Source organism: Podarcis liolepis (genome assembly GCF_965112155.1).
Source record: "Podarcis liolepis genome assembly, chromosome: 10".
NCBI lineage: Eukaryota > Metazoa > Chordata > Lepidosauria > Squamata > Lacertidae > Podarcis > Podarcis liolepis.
This window is the reverse complement of record NC_139562.1, coordinates 27,646,337-27,667,888: the sequence shown is the minus strand read 5'-3', so window position 1 is coordinate 27,667,888 and position 21,552 is coordinate 27,646,337. Positions and strand designations below refer to the sequence as shown.

General features: G+C 46.0%; 2 protein-coding genes across 5 annotated transcripts in view; one reads left to right on the top strand and one right to left on the bottom strand.

Annotated features, from left to right (window-relative positions):
* Positions 1-20,986, bottom strand: part of LOC310687288 (apolipoprotein L3-like) — a 31,521-nt gene extending 10,535 nt beyond the window's left edge. The window contains exons 1-2 of one of the 4 annotated variants that reach the window (XM_083462238.1): positions 20,817-20,986; positions 3,363-3,444 (exon numbers count right to left, since the gene is read on the bottom strand). Coding sequence is in view for 2 of the 4 variants with exons in the window: in XM_083462236.1 (XP_083318362.1) it covers positions 3,363-3,393 (31 nt within the window). In the remaining 2 variants the exon portion in view is untranslated. Of the gene's footprint in view, positions 1-2,230; positions 2,289-2,637; positions 3,445-4,441; positions 4,520-20,816 lie in introns of those variants that run through there. The other 3 variants (XM_083462236.1, XM_083462237.1, XM_083462235.1) reach the window with 3 other exon arrangements.
* MB (myoglobin) lies at positions 13,619-19,615 on the top strand. The gene is made up of 3 exons (XM_083462256.1): positions 13,619-13,949; positions 16,022-16,244; positions 16,620-19,615. The coding sequence occupies exons 1-3, from the start codon at positions 13,855-13,857 to the stop codon at positions 16,764-16,766; spliced, it is 465 nt and encodes a 154-aa protein (XP_083318382.1). The 5' UTR covers positions 13,619-13,854; the 3' UTR covers positions 16,767-19,615.
* Positions 20,987-21,552: the final 566 nt, after the last annotated feature.

Sequence of the window (21,552 nt, the reverse complement as noted above, 5' to 3'; positions counted from 1 at the left end):
AGCGACTCACTGGTAAAGGCGCTCCGGGTTGGAGGTCTATGCCGCAGTCGAAAGGCCGATGCGGCGGCAGCTGGTCTGCCCCCCGTTCCTCGAACACGTCCTGGTAGTCCTGGTACACGGCTGGGAGCGTGGGTGCTGCCTCCTCTGAGGGCGCGGCCGCCAGCGTTCCGGATTGAGCATGGGAACATGGGTCTGGGAAGTGCACGGTCCGTTTGACCCAGTCAATCTGAACGTTGTGGGCTTCCAGCCAGTCCATCCCGAGCACCAGGGGGAAGCGGGGCATAGAGGCAATGTCCAAAGTCCGCAACTCCCGGTGCTGCTGGAGACACAGGACCAGGGGCTGGGTCTCCTGAGTAACAGCACCTGAACGCAGAAGTCGTCCGTCAATCGCTTCCACCTGGATCGGTACTGGCTTGTTCCGAAGTGGCACCTGATGATGGGTGGCAAAAGCAGCGTCCATATAGGAGCGGGTTGCCCCTGAATCTACCAAAGCATGGGTGAGGATCCAGGGCCCCCCTGGAGGGTATAAACGTACCGAAACCATAAGATGTTGCAAGTCCATTGGTGCGGGCCCATTCTGTACGGTTTGGGACCCCCGGTAGCTAGGGCCATCAGCTACTGGGGTTGGCGGTTTCCCTGCGGCTGGCGTTTCTCAGGGCAGGACCGAGCGAAGTGTCCACTTCCGCCACAGTAAAGACAGAGATTTCCCTCCCGACGCCGCGCCTTCTCTGCGGGGGAAAGGCGTGGCCGCACTGCCCCGAGCTGCATAGGCTCCTCCATTAAATCAGTTGTGACTGTGGGGCTGCCGGAAAAAGCTGGTGCCGTGAACTGGAAGTGTTGGCGACCCCGGGCCTGACGGCGATCCTCCAACCGGTCGTCTATTTGTAGGCTCCGTTGAATGAGGGTGTCCAGCGTGGTGGGGCGTTCCATTGTGGCCAACTGGTCCAGTACCTCGTCCGAAAGCCCTTCAAGATACTGGTCCCGCAGTGCCGAGTCATTCCAGGTCAAGTCCTGTGCCAACAGCCGAAACTCCGTGGTATATGCGGCCACCGTGGACTTGCCCTGTTTCAAACGCCGAATCGCCCGGTTGGCTTGACTCCCTTTCTGGGGGTTGCCGAACGCGGCCTCCAAACGATTGCAAAACCCCGTATAGTCTGCCAGCAAGGGGGAGTCCTGCCTGAGTAGTGGCAACGCCCACTTGGCCGCCTGGTCCTTTAACAAACTAATCAAAAAGTGCACCTTGGTGCGGTCGTCAGGAAAGTTCCGGGCTCGCCCCTGGATATACAGCTTGGCCTGGGCCAGGAACATGGGAAAGCTGGCCGGGGCTCCATCAAACTTCTCAGGCAAAGCCACTGGGTACTTGCCCGGAGCCGGGGCGTCGGCCCCAGGAGCCGGTAGGGCTTCCAAGCGTTGCTGAAGTGCCACAACCGCGTCACTGAGCTGCTGCACGGTGTGAGTCAAGGCCTGGTTCTTCTGGGCCAAAGCCACCAGTGCAGCCGCCTGTTCAGCCATGACCTCTGGCTCTTCCCGAACGCACCCCTACGAAGGGGGAGTGCGGGTGTGGCGGGAGCAAACTGTGCTGGTCCCGGGGGTAAGGTTCCTTGGGTGTAGCAGAGTCCACACGAAGAGGGGCGAGGTCCGAGGCAGAGAGCCGGGCGGGGAACAGGAACGCTGGAACAAGAGGCTGTGCAGGGAGCAGGAACACCGGATGGTCGGGAACAGGAGGCCGAGCAGGGAACAGGAGTACTGGATAGTCAGGAACAGGAAGCCGAGCAGGGAACAGGAGTACTGGATAGTCAGGAACAGGAAGGTCCGAAGCCAACAACGACGTTGCTCCCGCAACCTGGGGCCGGGCTGACTGGGCTTTTATCCTCTTCTAAGGCCAGGGGCGGCCCCGGCCCCCAGGAGCCCCGCCTCCTCTGGCCTTAAGGCGAGCACTCCTCCTGGGGGCAACCAGTTCCCTTCGCCTCTCTGCCCTAAGCCTCTGCAGATCAGGAGAGGCCGAAGGGTTACTGGGCCCTGGAGGAGGCTCACCTGTGGCCACTGAGTCGTCAAGCCTCTCTGGGGCCAGAAGGGTTTCACCTGGGGCCAGCTCCTGATGCACTACCACAGGTGCAGGTTCTTCAGCATCTAGGCCTTGCCCCAGTTCAGCCGGCCCTGGAGGCGGGGACTCTTGTGCAGGCTGGGATTCCTCTGTTTCATCCTCCGAATCGGAATCCCAGGCCATCACAATCACACACACACAAAATTATTTACATTGGGAAAAATTGCTTGTAATAATAATCATCCTTATACAGTGGTGCCTCGCAAGACGAAAAGAATCCGTTCTGTGATTCTCTTCGTCTAGCGGTTTTTTCGTCTTGCGAAGCAAGCCCATTGACGGATTAGCGGATTAGCGCTATTAGCGCTATTAGCGGCTTTTAGCGGCTTATCTGCTGATCGGATCAGCTGATAAGTGGCTTAGCGGCTTAGAAAAAGGGGGGGGGGAGGAAAAAAACCAGCAGGAACTCACAAGGCATTGTCGTCTTGCGAAGCAAGCCCATAGGAAATTCGTTTTGCGAAGCACCTCCAAAATGGAAAACTCTTTCGTCTAGCGAGTTTTCCGTCTTGCGAGGCATTCGTCTTGCGGGGCACCACTGTATCTGTACCTTGCCCATCTGACTGGGTTGACCCAGACACTCCCACAGATGTAAAAACATAATGTGTACATTAGTCACAACTGCATACAAAAATATGTTTATTAGGAGAAATTCACAATAAAAAGCTGGTGAAATTTCATGAATATTTTTTTTAAAAAAAGAAAAGAATCACATATTTCTGCAGAAATGAGGAGACTGGAAAATGGAGAAAATGAGGGAATCAAAACTGACAGGCCCCTTCATTCTGTAGCTGCACTTCTGATCAGGAGAACATCACACTGCAACATTTCATTGCAGTGCCCACTTGTACTACTAATAACTGACACTTCCTCATGCTCTCTGCACAAATGGCTTGTTTGCAACAGAGGAATGTTTGTGAAACCCTGCTGCCTTTGACATGAGTCAAACAGGATCAGTGTGACAGGGTGGGGCGACTCAATCTCTCTGGCCCCAGAAGGTTGTGAACATTCACACCCTCCCAGTCTAGGCAAAGAAAATAATCAGAACCCCAGCAGAAAGACAAACGTAGGAAGCTTCTATACACCATGTCAGTCTATTTGCCTGTCCAGCCGAGTATTACCTGCTCTGACTGACAGCAGAGAGAGCTCTTTGCCATCACTTGACCCTTTTAAGAAAATGCCAGGGATTGAATTTGAGCCCTTCTGAATGCAAAGTATCTGCTCTACCGCCCATGAGCTAAAACTCCCCCCCCAAGAGACCTACCTTCATAAATCCGACATCCTTCAGAGGCCATTCTTATAGGAATCTTGTGGCGAAAACCTCTCGGCTTTGGTATATTTCAAGCCTGGGAAAGGAAAAAAAGAGTGCAGAAAATGACAATGAAGGCAGATCATGTCGAAATCTCAGCAATAGCAGAATCGTCATCGTTACAGTTCCAACCATTTTTAAATGTACAGTGGTACCTCGGTTTAAGAATTCGTTCTGGAGGTCCGTTCTTAACCTGAAACTGTTCTTAACCTGAAGCACCACTTTAGCTAATGGGGCCTCCCACTGCTGCTGTGCCACCAGAGCACGATTTCTGTTCTCACCCTGAAGCAAAGTTCTTAACCCAAGGTACTATTTCTGGGTTAGCAGAGTCTGTAACCTGAAGCGTCTGTAACCCGAGGTACCACTGTTTTGAATTACTGAATTCAGTTTTAGCCTGGTGTCTGCATTCTTTGCACACATCTGAACCTGGAGATTCCTCACACTCAAGCTGTATCTGTGAGGCATAGGAACACAAGAAAAGTCCTTCTGGATCAGGCCAGGTGCCCATCTAGTCCAACATGCATGTCTCACAGTGGCCAACGGGATTCTTGTGGTAAGGACCTGAGCACAAGAGCTCTCTCTCGCCACCTTGTGGCTCCCAGCAGCTGCTATTCAGACGTACACTGCCTCCAACAGTGGAGGGAGAGCAGACAAACTGGGGAAAAAAATAAGTTTTAACTGTGATGGTGGTGCATAGGCATCCTAAGATGAATAAATCCTAAGGTTATGGAGAAACTAGATGAGAGGCTTAAGACTAGGGATGGAGCAGAAATTTGATCCAGTTTCCATAAAGGTCTTCACATTTTCTGAAACAGTATGCAAACCAAAACACAGCTATCTGAAATTGGCCCTTATCCAAATGCTGCAATGCACTTCTCCAGCTGAGCAATGGACTTACTTCTGTGTAGACCTGGTTAGGAGTAGCTTTTCTCCCCATGGAAAACCCTCCTGTCAACGCAACACCAAATCTGTTTGCTGGCTGTTATGTTGGCAAGATCAACAGAACGGGACCCAGACAACCCTCTCGGGCTTACCTTTTTGATTTGCCTGGGTGACTTCTGCTAAACTGCTGCGCAGCGCAGTCTAGCAGTAGGTGGAGGAGGTGTGTTCCTGGTTAATAAGTAGATGAGAATATTGACATTTGCAGTTTGCGCAAACAGCAGACAACTGAGTGTCATCAGAGGCCTGTCAGGCATAGGAGGATGCAGGAGGTTTGAAAAATACAACTAGGCTGCCAGTAACAGACTCCTTAATACCCGTAGGGTCGAATCTGTCATTCTTTGAATCTTGAGTTTGGTTCTCTACATTTTCACACCAGTTTATTATTTATTTGTTTTCATAGCCTTATGAAAGTTCAACAGCATTTAGTGTGAGTTTCCCCTAGTACACACATTTTTGTATGTGATTTCCCCTAATATATGCACATTACACAAAACAATTTCCCTGGTATAATGGATATTTGTATGTTATCTTCACTAATATAGGCATACTTTTTAGTTATATGCATTGTTGTACACGTTACTTGGCTAGAGAACTGCATTGCAAAATTCACCTGAGTGCAAATATTTGAAAGGGTTTTCAGTTCACATAGTATTTTCGAAAGTGCAAATCGGGTAAGTTTAAAATCAGGCAAGTTCACCTTGAAATGTGAACGGAATTAAATTTCTCCCCCATCTCTAAATAACAATCCTGCAGTAAAAGGGGGAGGTAGCTATCAGCCTGCACATATAGCAGTTCTTGTGACTACCAGCAAGTAGAGGCAGTGTGGTGTAGTGGTTAGAGTGTCATTCGAGAACTATGGAGATGCAGATTAAAATCCCCTCTTCATCCATGAAGTTCACTGATGATCTTGGGACAGACATCCACCCTCTGCCCAATCCATCTCACGGGATGTTGTAGGATAATATGGAAAGGGCAGAGTCATGTATGCCCCAATGAGGGTGGTTTTTACTGGGATCGCAACCCAAGGGTGAGGAGGGTTAAACACCCCCCCCTTCCAAGATGATAAAGACAGGCCCCCTGAGCAGCAATGAGGCTTGGAAAAATACACTTCTGTTGACACCAATGGGAACTCTCCTCTACAAAGCTAAATGCAACACTCGGCGGGGTGGAGACACAATGTTATAACGATTACACCTGGGGAGCAAAGGGTTCAGCCTTCCTTGTGCATTTTAAATCTGTGGGGGTCCTGCGACTATAGTTAAAGAGGCAAGGAAACAGAAATAGTTGAATGCTGTGCATTTAGCGCAAGGGTAGCCATTGTGATTGTTGAACCCCATTCCTATCAGCCCCAGCCTACATTGCCAATGAACTGGGCTTTGTGGGAGTTGTAGTCCTGAAACAGGCAGAAGAGGGTTCCACGTTGGCTACCTCTGATTTAGCACAACATGCTAGGTTGCAGGATGGAAGGATTCCCACGGAGAGAAACTTGCTCGTTTAAGCAACCTGCAGGGAGAAATAATCTCCTTATGAATGTTTCTGTTTAAACCTTCAGCACAAAAACCACAGCAAGAGTCAAGAAGATAATCCCAAGATGACGCGTGCAAGGAAGGGCGATTGCGCATGTGTGCGTGGGAGAGCCCCATTCAAAAGAAAAAAGGAGAATAAAATGATGACATATACAGAATGAAAAGAATCCACTTCGGCCAAATTACCACTGGTGTGCTAATTTTTCTTACCGAGCAAATTGCCAGACTTGTAATTACAGTACAGTAAATGTGTATGTCATGACTCTGTGAGTAATTTCCATATGTGAGTGGGAACGATGAGAAATGCAATAAGCTGCTTATATAATACACCTCTTTGTTCCGAAACGTATTCTGGCTGATCAGACAAGTGCTTAGGCTGTATGCAGCATGCATCCAGCCACACTGTTTTCCCCCAGATACTTGGGAGAGATCCTGCAGGCCTCTTAGTAGTGAGTGAAATGTCTAGAAATGAAAGGGGGTCCTGTAGAAAGTGTTGTGAATGTATGGAAGCAAAAGCTGAAGCGGTTTCAGCTGTGCTTATCTGTAGCCCCACTCAAGCTAGAATATGGCACTGTAAAGGTCTGGGGCATGAATGGCCAAGCCAAGGGGAAATAAACATTGACTTTAGGATATGGTGGGGGTGGGGTACACACCTGTTTTACTGTCAAGGACTGCATTGCATTGGGGTACTGGTAGTAATCTATTGATAGACCTTGCAGCTTGGGTGAATTGGATTGGAACAATCACTTATGGTTCATGGAGTTCAAAGGCTTTATTCATGCAGGAACTATTTACAGGATGAGCGGAGAGAGAAAATAGCACGAATCTAGTCTGGAGAGAACAGCAAACAAAATGGCTCAACTTTTTAGAGGTGGGGTTAACTTAAGCATAGTTAACTTACAGATATGTGCTGGCTAGATTACTACACACCAGGGCTTCCGGTCCTGCCTACCTTAATGGAGGCAGCGCCCGCGACAGCGGGGGATCATCAGCAAATGAAAAACAAGGTTGTCAGAGGGTAAATCATCCTTGCAAATTCCCCCCAGGGATGGGAGGAATGGGCTTCACTCACAGTTTGTCTCGGTACCTGGTTCTTGCTCCAGCATGGAATGGAATGTGGGAGGCAGGGAGGTGCTGAGTGCAAAAGCACTTCCTCTGGCAAAACCCCTCCTACGCCACCATTTAGAAGCAGAGGTTCTTCATTTAATTGGATCTTTAATTGGCTTTAAAGTACCAGTGCATGATGGAAAAGGGTTTTAACAACATACTGCAGAATATACCAGCTACATGGATAAAAGGTTTGAATTGAGATAAGATTTTCTTTGGCATGAGAGTTGTTTGGGGAGAGGGAAGCCCACGGTTTGTTTATTCTAAGCTTCTTTTATATATTTATGATTCGGCAACTCCCTCCAGAATATAAGATATTTACAAGCGAGGAAGGGACATTAGAGTAATATTGATATTAACAAGCAAAAATGGAAACTGTGTGTGATCTGAAATGAAGAAAGGAGGGGGAGGGGAAGCTCAAGTATGACTATGTTGGAAAGACAGAGTAATTCCCCTCAGCTCCGTTTAAAAACAACAGACAAGGAAAAAGAGACCAAGATTTTTGTGTGCTGTTGACGGAATATAATCTAATATAAGGTTTAATTGGGACATAAATCTCTTGCTGGAAGGAAAAGAATTAGGGGGCTGTGATAAGAATGCTGCAGAGATTCTGGGAGTTGGAAAGGAGTATTAAAATGTAAGTGCATTTGAAAACTGTGCACCTTTTCCTAGGCTGAGGGAAAAATGGCGAAGATCTGTGACATGTTTTATTAGTGAAACAGAACGGTTTCTAGCAGACTATTGCCTGTTCTGAGACACTGAAGCAGGGAACGGAGAGATAAGACCTCTGAGAAACTTTGAGATTCAGTTCTGCCCCAAGCCATGATGGGAGAACACAACAACTGGGAAGTGAAAGAGACAACACCACATATGGACAGAAGGAATCTCCATGGACATAACAGTTTTCACACGTAGGGCAGAATAAAGATAATAGTTTGAGTTCCTCACTTGAAGCTTTAGAAATATATATATTGTAACATCACGAATGGAAATCATTAGTTTTGTAGCTGTTGACTAAGGAATTATTATTATAACTGAAATGTAACTGACATTAATTAAGATTATGGAATGGAGTGATATAAGATCGGAAATGCACCTGAACCACCATGCGGGGAGCTACTTTAACTAAAATGTATTAATTGGAAGTTGATTGGCATTTTGATACTTGAATAATTTGGGAATTATAATTTGGCCATTATTGAGGGTATATTGGAAAACTAATTAAAAAGATATATATTAAAAAGATTACTACACAAACAGTGCCCTCGCTTGTTTAAACTAACACATGCATTAACTAGAAGTTCAGGAGAAGGAAATGTATTTGCTTTCCTCCAGCATCTATCAAGGGCTGAATGCTGGAAGTGGACAGGGCCAAGGTCAGTGGGTGGCAGGTCTAGAACCACAAGCGGGCATGGTCTCTCTTCTCCCCCCCTTCCTGCCCCCCCTTCTCAGTCTCTCTGTCACACCTTTCTTCCCCCTCCCCCTTGCTAGGGGAGGGATATCTTTTACCAGAGGCCTGAAATGATCAGTTGAAGATGGCTATTCTACCCTCCTCTTTCCATTCCACCATACATTTTGCATCCCTTCCCAATTTCCCCACTTCCCTTCTCCCACCCCTCCAGGCTTCCATGTCCCCCTCACACTGTATAAAAGGAGTCTGAAGGTTGCATAAAATCAGGCCAGAAGCAGGTTGTCCAGTCCTGCCTTAGGAGAAGGCCAACTGATACCACAATCAGAAACTTATATCTGAAGGAGCATCTCCACCCCCATCGTTCTGCCCAGAAACTGAGCTCCAGCACTGAGGGCCTTCTGGAGGTTCCCTCACTGCGAGAAGCGAAGTTACAGAGAACCAGGCAGAGGGCCTTCTCGGTAGTGGCACCCGCCCTGTGGAACACCCTCCCACCAGATGTCAAAGAGAACAACAACTACCAGACTTTTAGAAGACATCTGAAGGCAGCCCTGTTTAGGGAAGCTTTTAATGTTTCACAGACCACTGTATTTTAATACTTTGTTGGAAGCCGCCCAGAGTGGCTGGGGAAACCCAGCCAGATGGGCGGGGTATAAATAATAAATTATTATTATTATTATTATTATAACGTGGCTCCGTGCCCCCTCTGGCTGCAGGGGGAAGTCCTGGGTGTGTGTGTGTGTGTATTCTCTTCATCTCAGGCCAGCCGAGAAGCAGAGTGAGCTGCAAAAAGGAGGAGGGACCAAGAAATCAGCCTTTGCTCTGGCAGCCCCGCTGTGTTTCCATGCTGGTTGCAATGTGAGGGGCATTTCTTTCTTTGCAGCCAGCAGGGGAGCTGCCAAGGGGAGGGCAGAGCAATCTGTGCCTCCTCCAGTAGCTTGCTGTGTTTTTAAGCTGGAGAGCACCAAGGTTTGTGTGTGTGTGTGCTTCTCTCTCCCCTCCCCAACCAACGCAAGAGAAATGAAAGGGATATAAAGGAGGCACGAATGCTTCTTAGTAGCAGTTGCTGGGAACCACAGGAGGGGGAAGAGGACTCTTGTGATTGGGTCCTGGTTGATGGCTTCACACAGGCATCTGGTTGGCTACTGTGAGACCAGGAGGCTGGACCAGATGGGCCACTGGCCTGATCCAGCAGGCTCTTCTCATGTTCTGACAAAGAACATGTGGAAGGATCAAAATGTCAGGAGCTTGTCCTACACTTGAGTAGGACCCTGGCAGAGACACATGCCCGACTGGCAGGTTCCCTCCCTCCTGGTCAATCATTTGAGAGCTTCAAAAGCTTTCTTCTGCCCAAACATCATAGCGATCGATGCCAACAGACACCGGCACACTTAGGGATCCGCAGTGTCTTTGCAGCTCGCATGACAGACCTCAGCAACTCAGCATTTTGGCTAATCTACTTTATTTACATATACAGTGGTACCTCGGGTTAAGTATTTAACTCGTTCTGGAGGTCTGTTCTTAACCTGAAACTGTTCTTAACCTGAAGCACCACTTTAGCTAATGGGGCCTCCTGCTGCCGCTGCACCGCCGGAGCACGATTTCTGTTCTCATCCTGAAGCAAAGTTCTTAACCCAAGGTACTATTTCTGGGTTAGTGGAGTCTGTAATCTGAAGCATCTGTAACCTGAAGCGTATGTAACCTGAGGTACCACTGTAAACACACACACACGGAGCACTGCAACATGGCTCTGTCTCTCTCTAGCATCAGACAGCAAAGAGAAAGAACAAAGGACAATAGTCCCACTTCACGGAACACAGTAACACAAACATCCTGTCTCTGTCACTTCCCACTTTGTGGAGTCAAAATATACACCGTCATGTGATAGACAAAAATCCCATGATTGCAATCATGGAGCAGGAATTCTAACACAAAAGACCTGGAGAGTTGGTCTGGGCTTGTGGGAGGGAGGAGGTGTGTGCAAAGGTACTGAGTAGGGAGCATTTTAACCCTGAATGATTGGCTTCAGATTGTGGGGTGGGAGGGAGAGAAAATGTCAATGGGTGGGGTGGGGGGAGAGCACGATGAGAGGGGTGGTGGTGGTAGAAATAGAAAGCGAGAAGGCTTGTGGTTCCTCAACAAATTACCTAGATGCAGTATGGTCAGAAGAATTTATGCTGGCCATAATGGACTACTAAAAACAGCTACCATTTTCCTGCCATTCCTCGCAGGTAGAACTATTAGGGGTTTTTTCACATTTAAGCTTCTATTGCATACAAATCTGCCTCAGAGGTCTGTGCTACCCAGTCTCATTTGACATGTAGACATTTGCTCAGGGATAATTAATGTTAACGCTAATAGCAATTCGCATCTTGTTAATCAGATGTTAATTAGCCCACCTGCTACCTTCCCTCGCTGACTTTCCATCAATCTGGATAGTTACTCTGCACTTTAGATCCTCCTGGTTCATAGAGGTGGATATAGAACGACTGTATTGCTTCCAGTGTCTTATTCTAGCTCTGCAGCCTTTCCTCACACCACAGGGTGCAGCCATAAACATTCTTTTTGCATAGCTCACTGGCGTCATAAATTATTTTAGGCTGAATTTTGCATTGAACGAAAATAAGTCTGCACTTGCTGCAATTCTCCCTTAGGGCCACCAGATGGCAGTAGATCATGTACAACAGATGGAAGACTGGGATTAGCAGCAATAAGACAATAGCCTGTGGATATTCAGCTTCAAGACTGTTTTTAGGGTACCTCTAAAGTAGCAACAGGGAATGTGTGGCCCTCCAGACTCCAGTTCCCATTGCCTCTGACCATAGATCATGGGCTAGAGCAGGCATCCTCAACCTCGGCCCTCCAGATGTTTTGAGACAATTCCCATCATCCCTGACCACTGGTCCTGCTAGCTAGGGATCATGGGAGTTGTAGGCCAAAACATCTGGAGGGCCAAGGTTGAGGAAGCCTGGGCTAGAGTTGATGGTGGTTGGAATCCAACAATGTATGGAAAGCATGTGTTTCTTATCCCCGATCTAATAATTTCTACTGCAATTTCACGGGTAATCTAGATCTAGATCAGTAGATCTAAAGTAGATCTAGATCAGGCCAAATCTGGAACAAAAATCCAAAGAAAACGTAACTTCCTTGCCACCAGTATTTATTCCTGACCCTGATGTTTGGTTATCCCCCACCCCACATGGGTCACAAAATGTTACCAAGGACCCTGTGTTGGGTCCAACATAATATGACCCTTCTGCATGTTGTTGGCCTCCAACTCCCATCAGCCCCAAGCAGTGTGGCCAATGATCAGGGTGTGTGTCTGTTTTATTGGAGCTTATGTCCCCCTCGGGGCTATTGCCTTCACGTCCTGCTTGTGGACTTCCCATGGGCACCTGGTTGGCCACCATAAATGGAACTAGAGACCCTTTGCTGTGATCAAGCAGAGCTCATCTCATGTTCTTAGTATGATCATATCTCCTCTGCCATGCAGCCATCTGCCATTAAGTTCTGAATGTACCCGCAGGACCTGCCCTTCCCAGCCACCATATGTTACTTCAAAACTCTTGTTAATATGCAGGTTTTCCCTAGGCATGTATTCAATGTAGTGCTACAAAGCTGTCCTATCCAGGATTTCCACCTGGCTAATGGGACTTTTCTTCCCTTGCATCCTTTAAATACAAACTTTATTTTCAGATAACTACCGTAAGTTACATGGACAAACAAAGAAGAGAAATATGGTTTTAAGTTTCTATATTCACATATGATATACGCAGCAGTTAAAATCCTTTCTACAGTTCTGAATCTGATTTTCATAGCAAGAACAATCTAATAGATTCACTACATTTTCAGTCATTGGATCTATCAGGGATTCTTTAGCTGTGATTCCTGTATTGCAGGGGGTCGGACCCTTCCAACTCTACAGTTCTACAATTCTATGGTTTAAATCGGGCATAGGCAAACTCGGCCCTCCAGATGTTTTGAGACTACAATTCCCATCATCCCTGACCACTGGTCCTGTTAGCTAGGGATGATGGGAGTTGTAGTCCCAAAGCATCTGAAGGGCCGAGTTTGCCTATGCCTGATTTAAATATATTTAATGCTGGTGTCCCCACCCCTTTCAAAGGAAGAGGAAATGTTTTGCAGTTGCTCAGTCACTGCAGAATGTACTACTGAGGCTTGCTAATCATGACAGAGGCACCCAGGCAACTGGCCTCTGAGAAAACAAGAGGCCAACTGTGGTGTTGGTTCAGGAGCGGGAATGCAGATCTAGGCCTACCAAGTACACAAGGTTGATCTTCCGTTGTCTTACGCCTCTGACGGTTTTCCACATTCACACCATACATTTAAAATACTACGATACCACTTTAAACAGTCATGGCCTTCCCCCAAAGGATTCTGGGAGGTGTAGTTTGTTAAGGGTGCTGAGAGTTTCCCCATGTCCTCTCACAAAGCTACAGGCCCCAGAGCTCCCTGGAAAAAGGGATTGATTATTAAACCGCTCCTGGTATTTGTAGCTCCGTGAGGGGAATTGGGGTCTCCTAACAATTCTCAGCAGCCTTAACAAATCACAGCTCCCAGAATTCTTTGGGGGAAGCCACGAATGCTTAAAACGGCATCATAGTGCTTTAAATCTATGGTGTGAATATGGCCAGTAACGCACAGTTGGCAAAAATACACAGGATGGGAACTCTCACTCTATCAGTCCTTGTTGAGAGAGCACTCAAGGACAAGTGGGTGCCTGCTGAAGAACATGGGCAATCTTGGCACTCTTGAAACTGTAGTTCTGAGGGCAGGGGACCAGTGATTGAAGTTTTTATTTTTAATTAAAAGTAGCTGCAAATCTCTGGCTTTTCTCCGAGCAAAGGCGCTGACATAATGGGTATTTACCCATTTCTTCATGCACAATTTTCCTCATCAAATGTTGCTATTAGCCCCTTCTGTGTGTGTTTGTGAGTGTGAAGTATCTGTATGCTCCACACGCCACAATAACACTAGTAGCAACTTAGGGTCTGATTTAGGTATGGGAAAAGGCACGGTGGGATGGGAGGGAACCATTTAAATGCACACTACCGAGTGCCACTGTGCAAATATGCGACTCAAAATCGTGGCATCTCCTGTGTTCTCAGGATGGAAACTGAGTAGCAAGTTCTTGGCAGTGAACCTTGGCGATGCCCTTTCTGTTGGGCATGGGATCTATGCCAGCCCAGTACCAGACACAGCAATTATTTCATCTTCTGGGCTTGCCACAATAGCACCTGACTCAAAAGAGAGAGAGAGGGAGGGAGGGATTGACCAGAGTGACCTAGACCTGAGCTGTCAAATGACAGGTGCCAATCTGTAGGTCAGCTTCTTAAGCCCACAGATCTCTCTGCTTGCAATTCATTTGAGGAAGGACACACAGGCTGCTTGTATCTATTTAGCTGAACTGCTCACTTTCCATTGTTTCCTGAGCGGCGACATTATGGGGCTCAGTGATCAGGAATGGCAGAAGGTCGTAGACATCTGGGGGAAAGTGGAACCAGACCTCCCTGCTCATGGGCAAGAAGTTATCATCAGGTAAGTAGAAGCCGGTGACCGAAATCTGAGAAGCAGCTTTCTTGCGGAGTTAGCATAGTGGCATTTTTAAGAATCAGCTTAGGAACGTTGCAAAGTTTCTGATATTATGTGGGTGGGACAGAGAGAAAGACAACTCTGCAAATAAATCAGAATGCTTGAATTCCTATCAGCCTCGATTTTTTTATCAGCTTTTAAAATAGATCTCTACTGCTATAAGAAAGAGGTTGCTTTTGTAATTGACATTACTGACTGAATCATTAACACATAATAAAAGAGGATTAGAACCATAGTTGCATTATTACTTCCTGAATGTCAAACCAACTGAGGTTCTTGGAAAAGGGCACAGAAAATTGTCCAGATATATGGGATGCCTCCAGACAGTTACTATTTTGCAGGAGGGATTCCAGTGCATATTGCACATTTACGTATGTTTGCACAGTTAATGGACTGTGTGGCCCTAGCACAAACATATCCACTTTAAAAATGAAAGAAAACACAATTTTTTGTGTGGTTAGGAAATGCACTGAAAAATGTGGGATGAATGAATAGCAGAAAAAATTGAAAACATGCCACAAACACATTAGGATAGAAAAATCAGAATGAATGTTCAATAAAAACTGGGGATAGTATAACCACTGTGCAAGCTTTGTGCAAGCAAAACAGGAGGAAGCCATGGATCCAGCAAAGTAGCTGTAAGTAATTTCCTGAGGATGAAGTTCCACTATTATTAGCAAAGATGCTTTGGATGATTTGAATACCTGTAATGAAATGGAGCTAAGCAGGGCAAGTGACAAAAATTGGGGGTTAAAGGAAAGATCCTGGTTCCATTGGCACTGGAGGCAATAATGACATAAAAGCTTAAGAAGAGCCCTGCTGGATTAGGCGAAAAGTCCATCTAGATGACATTCTGGTTCCTCATCATGGCCAGCCAGATACAAGGTGACCTCAAAGTGGTTTACATGTGTTATTCAAAGACTATAGCTCAGTGGTGGCGCATCTGCTTTGCATGCAGAAGGTCCCAGGTTCAATCCCTGGCATCTCCAGCTAGCTGAGAGAACCTCATGTCTGAAACCTTGGAGAGCTGCTGCCAGTCAGTGTAGACGATATTGAATTAGATGGGCCAAGGACATGATGCGATATGAGGCAGCTTCTGATGTTCCTGTGTGCCTAATCTTAACACCAGAAGTACAAATCCTAAAATGCCATTTAAAACCACAACAATAAAACAATTATAATCAACAGAGGAATAAGACATTCTTACTGGGCTATGAGTGATCGCCAAAGAAGAAGAAGACCAAAACGGACAAGGCAAACATGGCCTCTGAAAGCCTGGGGGAGCAAGAGCATATTTGCTATAGGGCAAAATCCCAATTGTGTCAAGTTTTCTAGACAGAGGGTTCCCTAGCTGTGGTGCAACTAGGAAAAAGGCCCTGCTCTGGGTCCCTGTGTGATGGCCTACACCTACAGTCATCAGTGGGATTGTATGCATCCCCTGCCCATTTGTTCTCAGGGTTTGGCTTGTTGATATGGGGAGAAGCACTGCAAGAAATATGTGTAAGTTCCAGCTTGTTAAGGACCTTGAGTTGGGCCTGCCTGGTAACATATAGGTAGATCCTGCAAAACTGGCGTTGCATGCCATCGTGCAGAAGTGCCCATTAATATGGCTATGTGGCTGCATTCCTCACTAGCTTCAGTTTTTAGGCTGTCTTCAAAGGCATATGAATAGTTGTTTAAACAGGGAGATGATTTCAGGGTTTTTTAAAGGGCTTTGGAGCAAAAACTGGGCATTTCTTTTCCAACAAAGCTTGGAATGTGGCCCATTTAAATTGCAGGAGATTCCCAGCAATGTTATTCGAATGGCATTCTGAAGATTGAAACTCCCATTTTCCTATGAAGGGGTTACTTTCACACTGTCATAATTTCCCAGTTACTCTGATATCAGGGAACATAAATGACACAGGTAGCTATGGGTTCTCTTACAGGTGGCATCTTTGATGGATAGCCAGTTTAATCACTGCCACCCATTTACCAGTACTCCACATTGACTGGGCTATTCAATTCAATGGTTTCAGGATGTTTCAGAAGCACCCGGAGACCCAGGAGCGCTTTGACAAGTTCAAAAACCTGAAGACGGTGGATGACATGAAGAGTTCAGAAGAGCTCAAGAAGCATGGAACGACTGTCCTCACAGCCTTGGGCAAAATCCTAAAGCAGAAAGGGAACCACGAGGCAGAACTTGCACCCCTGGCACAGACCCACGCCAACACACACAAAATCCCGGTCAAGTATCTTGAGGTAGGCAGCTGTGTATGTCTGTATGGGGGGTAGTGGAATAATGCCCTTGATTGACCAGGATAAAAGCAGGAGAGAGATGGGAGGTTTTTTTCTGCTCTCTCCGTATATACAAACATTGGGTTATAGGAAGTTGATTTCTACTGAGTGAGAATGTTGGTCCATGTGATCTCCAGAGTTTCGGACAGGGAACTTTCCCATTCCTTTTGTACTTGGTTTTGTTTGGTAGATCTTGGGGTTCTCGTAAAAAGCCAAAGTAGATCCAAAAAGCCCACCCGAATGTAGAAAATAACCTTCCCTGCTTTGATATTTCAGACGTACTTTCTTTGAAAGCTGCCAGCTTTACATTTCTCTTTCCCTCCCATTCTTTCCGCACAGTTCATTTGCGAAATAATTGTTGGCGTCATTGCTGAAAAACATTCTGCAGACTTTGGGGCTGATTCACAAGCAGCAATGAGGAAGGCCTTGGAGCTGTTCCGCAACGACATGGCCAGCAAATACAAGGAGCATGGCTTCCAGGGCTAATAGTGAGCATGGGAGGCAATGTTCCCTTTCAGCAAGGATGGGGAGCCTGTGTGTGACCCTCCAGATGTGGCTGGACCACAACTCCCATCACTGGCGAGGGCCAAAGGGAGCTGGAGTCAAACAACATCTGGAGGACCACAGGTTCCTCATCCCTGTCACGAAGAGAAATAAAGCAGCATGTTTTGGGTGTGTGATCAATCTAGCAGAAGAATATTCTCCTTTCATGGCAAAAAATTAGTTTGGCACCAGCTTGAAAAAAATATACTCACTATATAAGTCTCAAGTTACACACCATGACAGAAGACCCACATCTTTAAAAGAAATCGTCTCGTTCATAATATTATTATTGCTATTATTATTATTATTATTATTATTATTATTATTATTATTATTGCCTGCCCTTCAACAGCAGGTCTCAGGGTTGGTTACAGCAGTTTCAAATTAAAAACAGTTAAAACAGGTTATAATCACAGGAATAGTGTAGGCCCTGCAAACACATGCATTCAGGAGTGCCGACTTGAATAAAATATTGTTTGGGGTAGGTAAGCACCTCCCTCTATCAATCATGATCACAAGTTGTAGCACGCACATAATTTGAATGACACTGACTATCAACTTTTTTGGGGGGAGCAATTCCATCAAATATTTTATTGGGGGGGGGAAGGGACCTTGGCACTTAGGAGTTGGCTCCTATGCACACATCTTAGATGTGAAAAAGAGGTGTACCTTCAGCATTCACCGAAAGCTGTATAGAGAAGAAGTCATGTAAAGTTGAAGGTTGGAAGTGAAGTTTATAAGACCAAATGGGTGTGTAGGCATGAAATGCAGAATCATCCCATGCCAAACACTCTTACTGCCCAGTGGTCCGTCCACCAGAGTCCTTTCCTCCTCCAGCTAAGCCCTGATGCCAAACTCTAATGATCCTTTTTTGCAAAAGGTATGGTCAGATAGACAGGGAGTGGGTGGGACGTTCAACACCTCCTGACTATTGGTTCTTTAAATCATACCGTTGCATAATATATGAATGGTGTCAGAAGGTCTGTCACTGTAATGTGTAGCTTGGGCCGTCAACTGAGGCTTCTTTTTTTTTAATCTTCAGCACGAATCATTGTAATTTTGGGTTTGTAGAATAAAGATTATATACAACAGAGATAAGCGATGGTTGCCTTTGTTAAAAATCCGCTGAGATATTATCCTCTGTCTGATGTCATAATAGAGAAAGGTTGCCTTGTGGTTTGTAATAGCTGTGAAAAAATGTTGGGTGAGGCTGTTCAGAAGGCGGGTAGAAGATAGGGTTGCCAGTTCCTGCTTAGATTCAGTACTACTTGCTGTTTTAATAACTCTTGAGATAGAAAGACTAGCAGGATTTGCTCCCGGTAGAATTCGTCCCTGGTCCACCCTCCCACTCACCTTCCTTGCCTGCTGTACCAAACAGGATCCCAGTTCCATCTGGCAACAGATGGGAGAGGGAAGGGAGTTGCAAAACAATGGATGACATCACTAGGTCAAAATCTGACAGCCCCTGTGGAGAGGAATTCCTGAGTTAGAACTGATTAACTGATTATTCTTACACTGACTAGGGGCTGGGGTCAACCTATTTTAACTTGTCCTAAGAAAGTTGCAAAATGGCTGGGAGGAAAATATGTGGGTTGGGTGGATCAGCATCTTGGTGCCCGTCTGCATGTGCCTTCAGAGAGAACTCACATTTTCAAGCAGCAATTCTTTTTCTGCAACCATTTGATGCAGAAAATTGTGGATATATTCAGATATTAATCCACAGATTTGCCCGTTTCTGGTAAACCAGGAATGGGGTTTGTGATGTTCCTTGCAAGACTTACCTTGCATGGTCTTGATCCTGCAGGTCCTGCCCACATCCTTGCCATTCACATGTGTCCTAATGATGTCATCATATCATATGATGTCACAGTGCTCAGGGAAGGTTGCCATATTAGGGATGCTGGAGCACCAATTCTCTGGCATGCCTACACTACTGAATCCCCAAGAATGGCCATCAGGTAACTTGGGGCTATATGAGGCAAAGGTAAGTGTTCATATCTGCCTTAGGTGGATGAGAGGTTTGGAAAGCAAGCAACACTGAACATTGAGGAATAATAGTTAAAGCTGTCACTTAAGACATTTTAGCTGATTATCCATATGTATTTCAGTCAATTGGTTAACAGATGAGTAAACTGTATACCTGGATATGGATAAAAACAAGAGTTCTGAGGCTATAAACATACTTTATTTTTAGGTAACACATGTATGTACTGTAACAGTCCCCATCTTTGCAGAAGCATTTTCTCCTGCTTGCGAGACAACACACTATGGCACCAGCTGGTTGTGTTATTTTGCAGTTTGTAATACTGTATTAAAAATAACTTGAGCATTTTATTTTCAAAAAATCTGGCCAAAGAATTGCAGGCACCCTTTAGCTGATCAAAAGGGTTTTAACTGATTGACCAAATTATCAAAAACTAAAAAAATAATGCAGTCCTGGGGGAGAGACTTTTCAGTGGAATCAGTACATTGGTTCTGAAAAGGCAGAGAAGCTCCATTAATGCAATCTCATGCATGTCTACTCAGACTACGTTCCATTTAATTAAGCTGCAACCCTATACCTACTTACCTAGGAATAAGTCCCATTGAAATCAACTGGGCTAACTTCTGAGTAGACACGGAGTCAATTTTCAAGGTCTTCCATGCTGACCCTGCTAATGAAATGTAAAAGTATCTCTTGTATGTAAAAGTATCTCTTCCCCTAATCCCTGCAAGTTGCTACACACTTGAGTATGTGATACACTGAATGGCAAGTGGTGTGTTTTTTAACTGAATAAACCCTATTTCCTCAATGTCTGTGTTTTGTTTCTTATTTAAAGAAAGCCTGGGTGTGGAACTTGGAAATTTATATGTACAGATGTCAAGTTTAGAAAGAATTGAAATAATTTGAATAGAAACACTATGCATCTCACTATTGTGGGAAAGACTGTGACCAGTTGACTGCATACGCCTGCTCAGTCTGCTGCTCTTGATGGACAACTTCAAAGCCCCTCTTCTAACTTTGTAGACTTTTAAAAAATATCTATAACTCAGATTTGGACCAGGTGGCCCTTCAGAGAGAGGACTGTTTCAATAGAGGACTGTCTTATGGCAAGATGGACATGTGGTCACCATAATAAAAGAGGTTGGGCAGGAGGAGGAGAGAGAGAAACAGCAAAGACAACAACGAGGGACTTGCCCACACTTCCTCTGGTCCTCCTGCTTTCCCTTGGGGAAAATTGCTCTTTAGAGCTCAAACAGAGCAAACGGCAATTTGGGTTTTCCCTGGATTGTCATTTGTTCTGATCTGTCACAAAAGAGTGGAAAGGAGTGGGAAACTGCTTAGACCCGTGCTTTCTAGGCACAGCAAAGTGTTGACAAGCCCTAGACCTTAGTTACAGAGTTCTTGCAATAACCAACCAGAATGGAAAGAGTTCAAGGAGAGGAGGGGCCAAAAGTTGCTGGTCTCTGAGCAGAGGCAACAGACAGGCCTGGCAGCCCCCTCTGAGAAGACAGGGGCTTGTCTAAGGTCCAGTTTGAGACTAGGATGCTGGACTAGATAGGCCTCTGGTATGATCCTGCAGGTCTCTTATGCTCTTAACTAGGGTGGCCATATTTCAAAAAGTGAAAATCTGGAGCTTTTTTGAGCTATTTTGGGCAAAATCTCTTTTTGAGCTATTTCTAAGGAAATCTGCCATAACTGAGACTTCCAACATGGGTTACCAGACATTTGGATTTCCCCGGACATTTCATCGATTTCTGCCCGGAAACTGTTTCCGATTGCTGTGTTCAGGAAATTCCAGACGTATGGCAACCCTATCTTAGCTAACAGGCTTGGCAAAAAAGATTCCAGCTGCCTCTCCAAGGGAGATGGTGGTGGTGGTGGTGAGAAAGGAAAATAAATATCAAATTGCCAGAATGCCTTCATTTGACTTGATCTGTTGTTCTGTGTAACTCAGAGGCTTGCATATTTCACCACTGACTTAACTCAGTTCAATAAAATTGTCACCTTACCTTTTTTTGCATTCCAACTATTCTTCCGGTCACTGCTGACAGAAGGCGGGTTTTTGCCTCCCTGCTATGCGGTTTGTTGCTGAAGGAGCTGTGCCTTAAATAAAGATCTGCTGTTGTCCGCTCGACATTATGCCATTCCCTGAATGAAAGAGCAACTGCTCCTTGTGGGCGCAGGCCTTGGCTTGCAAGCGAGCTAAATTCTGCACCTACAACAGTTGCTCTTGTCAGTCTGAATGGGGGAGCCGCCATGTAAGAGTGACTATATTAAGAATATTATACATTGTGAGCAGCAGGGTTGCTCGCTGTAGTCCTTGTTGTATAATGTGGAGGTCAGCAGCTGTTTTTGCAATCCCCTGCTCCTCCTCCATATGCTCAGGGCTGGATTAACCATTAGGCTAAGCCTGACCACTGTGTTGGCAACCTCAAGGCTGGATTACTGTAATGTGCTGCATGCTGGGCTGCCCTTGGGCCTGGTTTGAAAGCTCCAGCTGGTGCAGAATGCCGCAGCCAGATTGCTGATGGGGGCATCTGGCTGACAACATCTGACACCATTGTTAAAGCATCTGCACTGGCTGCCTATCGACTACCAAGCCAAGTTCAAGGTCCTTGTATTAATTTACAAAGCCCTGAACAACTTGGGTCCAGGATTGTCTGAACCCTTTTATCTGAGCTTGAGATCATCTGCTAGAGCACCACTGGTTGTTCTCCGAATTTGTGAGGCTCATTTGACAACAAC

Bases quoted from the DNA above. Each gene is read 5' to 3' on its own strand.
- MB (XM_083462256.1), top strand. From the start codon at position 13,855: ATGGGGCTCAGTGATCAGGAATGGCAGAAGGTCGTAGACATCTGGGGG. The intron at 13,950-16,021 runs GTAAGTAGAAGC...CAATGGTTTCAG, and splicing joins GGGCAAGAAGTTATCATCAG to GATGTTTCAGAAGCACCCGG. The intron at 16,245-16,619 runs GTAGGCAGCTGT...CTTTCCGCACAG, and splicing joins TCCCGGTCAAGTATCTTGAG to TTCATTTGCGAAATAATTGT.